General features: G+C 40.2%; 1 protein-coding gene across 1 annotated transcript; it reads right to left on the minus strand.

Moving 5' to 3' along the window:
- Positions 1–1,433: 1,433 nt before the first annotated feature.
- IL5 (interleukin 5) lies at positions 1,434–3,446 on the minus strand. Its single transcript, XM_030317859.1, has 4 exons — positions 3,265–3,446; positions 3,030–3,062; positions 2,029–2,157; positions 1,434–1,921 (listed from the first exon to the last, which is right to left on the minus strand). The coding sequence occupies exons 1-4, from the start codon at positions 3,406–3,408 to the stop codon at positions 1,823–1,825; spliced, it is 405 nt and encodes a 134-aa protein (XP_030173719.1). The 5' UTR covers positions 3,409–3,446; the 3' UTR covers positions 1,434–1,822.
- Positions 3,447–5,398: the final 1,952 nt, after the last annotated feature.

The raw sequence follows: 5,398 nt of genomic DNA on the forward strand, positions 1-5,398 counted from the left end.
TGATTGCTTTTAGCTTCTCCGAGCCCTGGTGGATTGATAAGAGTTCATTTGTGAGATTTCAGCTAGGCTGGTTCCAGTCTTAAATCCACCTTCACTGTATTGGACCTTGATAAAGTGGGAAAATAACTGTTGTTGTTTTTTTTTGTTTTTTTTTTGTTTGTTTGTTTTTGTTTTGAGAGAGAGAGAGAGAGACTATAACTCTACAAGGATGGGGAATTTTGTCTGCTTTATTCATTGATGGATCCTCATCCCTAAAATGGTCCTGGACCAGATGGGAGCTCAATAAATATTTGCCGAATTGAATTAAATTGACATTCAGTCTCTTCGCAAATTGAGTTTCCCGTTTCCTGTCAGTTTCTAGAGCAGTCAGCGTGGTGCTGTGCTGACCCATCTTTCTCCTCATCGACTCGACTCCAGCTCTCAGGGCTTGGTGAACACACAAGTTGGGGGTCTGGGCCACAGTTGAGTGCTAATCTGTCTGACTGTTCCAGCCGCTCTCCAGTGCCCAGAAACAGTAAGAAAGGTTGCTTCACATGAAGAGCCGAGTGTGACACATACAATCTGTGCAGATAACACCCGGGGTAATGGCACCCATCTGTAAGGAGCTCCAGCAACATGCCAGCAACTGTATACCAGCATGCAATGTAGATCCTGTGATCAGTAAAATGAAGGAGCCAATGGCATAGTTGAATACTCTTATTGGATCTCTCTGCCAGTTCTATGTCAGTTTTAAAATATATTTTAAAGAACATATTTTCTGGATCCTTGAGAAATTTCCTCAAGCAGAAGTACCTTTGGTTATGGTACTGACAGTCGTAAGCAGGCAGACTGGACTGCTGTTGCTCTACCCTGGGGAATCCAGGATGACGGGCCCTTCTAGAACCCAGTCCTCTGAATATAACTGCCTCCCAGCATCTCGCCCCCTTTTGTTATGCCAGGTCAGATGAAGAAGACCTCTCCCAGGCCACAGTGCTCTGGATTCCATCAAGAGGGTTTCTCCCTCTTTCCCTAAACAGGCAGTGGGATTGGTCCACCAAATTCTCACCAGCTGGGAATAAATGTAGTTACAGATTTTTACACTACCCTCCTCCCAGGGAAATCCTTGGAAGTCATTTTAATTTTATGGCTGAAGGTCTATTCATTCATTCATTCATTCATTCATCACATACCATTTAACCTGCACCATCCTAGGTTCTGGTGTAACATGGCAAGGAAACCATGCTCAGCCCAAGCCTATGTCCCCGCTGCTCACATCCCCACATGACCTGCTGGATCTCTTCCACCTGTGGTATGCTTAGCAAACCCACAACTTCCATCATCAGGGAGATGGGAATGCTCAACCAACACAGATGCAGACTATCCCTCCACACGCAGCATGTTTCCATACAGATTGCGCCCACTTCAAGAGTAGGACAGAGACCAGCAACAAATTAAATCAGTTGTTTATTTTTGTTTTATTGGAACATAGCCCAACCTGAAATAAATATTGATTTATGAAATTCTCAATCATTTCATACATAAATATTAAGTTAATAGACATTTTACAGAATGTTGTGTTAAATAAGATTGAAGTACATATTTATTTTGCCTGGAGCACACTGGAGGAAAAGACTTCGATGATTCTGATATCTGAAATATATCTCAAATATTTTATTTTTATCCTTTCTGCCTATGTGAGGCAGCAAAGTAGCAGTATGCCTGAAAAATTGCTTTGCATCTGAAGTTTAATTACACTGACCCTTGGTTGGGCCTCATTCTCATTGCAAAAAATAACATTCTTCTTCTCCTCCAGAATCTTTCACTGCAATAAGCCAGTTTCATCTCAACTTTCCATTGTCCACTCAGTGTTTATTACACCAAGAAACACTTGCAGGTAGTCTAGGAACTTTTTTACTCTCCATCTTTCTCCTCCACACTTTTTCTGTGAAAAGAACAGACAATGGGTATTGTAGGAAACTGTCAATTCTTTTAAAAACAGGCATAGCCAGACAAATATACTTAAGTTTCCACCAGATGTATTTAACTTACTTTTTGGCGGTCTATGTGTTCTTTTATTAAAGACAAGTTTCGGAAAAGCTTTTCCACAGCATCCCCCGGTACAGTGCGATTCTTTAATGTGTCTATACCCTGAAAGACTTCTTCAATGCACAGTTGGTGCTAAATGAGGGAGATTTTAAAAGTATAAATAACCAAAACAAGGTATAAAAATTCGGTCCAAAAAAGTTAGGCTTTGTTGCGTGGGGTTTACATGAGTTCCCTTCTCCCACACGTTTATTTTTCACTTGTTCCTTTTCCAGGAAACCACCTCATACAGAGCTATAATTTTCATATGTAAAAGAAGTTTATGTAATTTCTGAGGAGGGTTACAAATGATATAAATTAAACACTTCACCAAAAATAAAGTGCTTATGAAGTATATAATGCAGCTACATTACTGAGCTCACATCAAAATTTCCTTTGATAGTTCTAGCCAGTAATTTTATTCTGTTTAGAGTAATGATATCACATGTTTAACATTTCAATATGACCATGACATATTTCAAATGCATACAATTTTATTAGAGTTAAAATCGTTTAAATATGTGGAAATGACTATTGATACAGGACAGTCAGTGTATATTTTAATGTCTACTGACCATAATTCTAAAAATATAACCTTAAGTTGGCTAGTATTCTCAGAAAGACATAGAAGTAAGGAAAGCAAAAGATAGTCAGAAGTGAATGGAGACGAGGAGGCACCTCTCACTCAATGTGGAATTCTTCTGGTAAGAACGCCTGACATGAGGCTCTTTGAGATGGGGAACTGACAACATCAAAAACGGCCTGATCCAATTGCTTAATGGATTCTACTTAATATTGTAGAGTCATTCCTAACGCCATTCCTAATGTTCATAAGCACATACATTGGCATCCACACACATAAAAACAAAATAGATAAAATTAAACTGTTCCAACGATAACTAATGCTTTATAGTTACAATAGGAAACTTAGTCATGCAATCGTTTTATCAAATCATAATTTAACTTACATTGTTATGTTCAGGAGTAGGAATCATCAGGTTCTGAAAAGGAAAGGAAATACATTCATTTTTAACATATTATAAGGTTCATAACTTGTAATAAAATGCTTGCCAGTAACATGGTTACCAATGATATATTACCAACAGTCATAATTTCATTATTAATAACAGGTCTTTAGAAGTTAGCCAACACAAATGATTACCCATGCATTTTAAAGACCGTAGGAATAAAAAAGAAAATTACCCCGTCGCCTATCAGTAGAGTTCGATGAGTGGAGAGCAGTGCCAAGGTCTCTGCCACCAGCCTATTCATGGGACTTTGTACAGCAATGGCAGAAACATAGGCAGCCCCAAGAGCTAGCAAACTCAAATGCAGAAGCATTCTCATGGCTCTCAAATGCTCAGTGTTTGCTTTGGGCAAAGAAAGTGCATAGTACAAGATTGCATCCTCAACCAATTTATTCTCTATCTTTGAGGAAATGAATAATTTCTAACAATCAGATAGGGAATGCCTAACAATGGCATATCATGAAACTAAATGTTTCCAATGCCTTGTTTCTTAAAAATAATTTTACTTTTATCTTTTAATAATAATAAAAATCCCTATTTTCCCCCTTTAAAAACATTTTCTATTACAAAGAAAATCTTTGGGTGATACATCATTGCCCCACATTTGCATTTCTTAAAATCAGAAGATTGAATTTCCTCTTAAAAGATGTGTGTAAAAAAAGGTATAATGTACACCATTGAGTTTAATGCCAAAATGTATAAATATTGGGAATATGTTTTTCAGGTTGACTAAATTCCATCACCATTGTTACTAGACTGGTCTGTCTTAAAAGGAACTCAAAATACTGGTGGGAAAATGGTAATTAGAGCTGAGACTGTCAAAACTTAGCAGGTTCAGGTTCACTGGAGTCTAAGTTAGGATCCTTTCTGTTGCCAGAGACCAAAAACCTAACCCAAACTGGTTGAACCTAAAAGAGAATTTACTAGATCATACAACCAAATGGTCCAGGGTAGAGGCTCCTTTATATCTAGCTTGCCTCTGTGATCTTTCATTGGCTCCCTTCTTGGGCAGCTCTCCCACTGTGGTCCCAAGATGATGTCAAATCTCCTGGATCTGTATGTATCCTGTTCCTGAGCATCAGGAGAAACCAAACTGTGCCTTTCTGACTGCTCAATCAAAAGTCCTAGAATTCAGCTTCCTTGTGACAAAGGATCACAGGTTCACCCTTGAACTGTGGTTAGGGATATGGATATACTGATTGGCTTTCCCTGTAGCTAGAAGTAGGCTTCACCCCACCCAAATCACTAACTGGCTGTGCAAATTAGTGAAATGCACAAGGTGTAACACAACAAAGGTGGTGTGGCTACAGTAAACTGCAGCATGCAGGACCTTTCTAAAGGCAGCAGGTCTACTCAGCTTCAACTGATTGTTGCCATGCAACACCCTTGGACTTCTGTTGCTAGATCATTCCATTTTTTTAAGAAGTCAGAAACCCTAATTATTATTTATAACCTGTTGCTTTTTTTTTTAATTTTTTTTAACGTTTATTTATTTTTGAGACAGAGAGAGACAGAGCATGAACGGGGGAGGGTCAGAGAGAGAGGGAGACACAGAATCTGAAACAGGCTCCAGGCTCTGAGCAGTCAGCACAGAGCCCGACGCGGGGCTCGAACTCACATACCGCGAGAACGTGACCTGAGCCGAAGTTGGACGCTTAACCGACTGAGCCACCCAGGCACCCCTATAACCTGTTGCTTTTTAAGTGCTGGCAGTTCATATTTTAAAAATCTGTATTGAGGGGCACCTGGGTGACTCAGTCAGTTAAGTGTCTGACTCTTGAATTTGGCTCAGGTCATGGTCCCACGGTCATGAAATCCAGCCCTGTGTCAGGCTCTGCGCTGAGTGTGGAGCCTGCTTGGGATTCTCTCTCTTCCTCTTTCTCTCTGATCCTCCCCCACTCATCCTCTCTCTCTCTCTCTCTACCCCCCCTTCAAAACAAACAAACAAACAAACAAACAAACAAACAAACATTAAGGGGCACCTGGGTGGCTCAGTTGTTTGAGCGTCTGACTTTGGCTCAGATCATGATCTCACAGTTCCTGATTCAAGCCCCACATCAGGCTCACTGCTGTCAGTGCAGAGCCTACTTTGGATCCTCTGTCCCTCCCTCTCTGCCCCTGCTCTGCTTGCATGCACTCTCTCTCTCAAAAATAAATACACATTTAAAAAATAAAAAAACTGTATAGAGTACCACTGTGCAACCTCTGATTTACAGTATAACTGTGGGTCTAGTTGGAGGGCTTGTTATTAAAAAAATTCTCCTGGGGCGCCTGGGTGGCACAGTCGGTTAAGCGTCCGACTTCAGCCA

This window comes from Lynx canadensis, chromosome A1, assembly GCF_007474595.2.
Source record: "Lynx canadensis isolate LIC74 chromosome A1, mLynCan4.pri.v2, whole genome shotgun sequence".
NCBI classification, from domain to species: domain Eukaryota; kingdom Metazoa; phylum Chordata; class Mammalia; order Carnivora; family Felidae; genus Lynx; species Lynx canadensis.

What these genes read in the sequence shown, in the direction of transcription:
- IL5 (XM_030317859.1), bottom strand. Translation starts at nt 3,408, where the DNA reads ATGAGAATGCTTCTGCATTTGAGTTTGCTAGCTCTTGGGGCTGCCTAT. An exon ending in CTACTCCTGAACATAACAAT is followed by an intron (nt 2,158 to 3,029) that starts GTAAGTTAAATT and finishes TCCCTCATTTAG; the next exon opens with CACCAACTGTGCATTGAAGA. An exon ending in AACACATAGACCGCCAAAAA is followed by an intron (nt 1,922 to 2,028) that starts GTAAGTTAAATA and finishes TTCTTTTCACAG; the next exon opens with AAAAAGTGTGGAGGAGAAAG.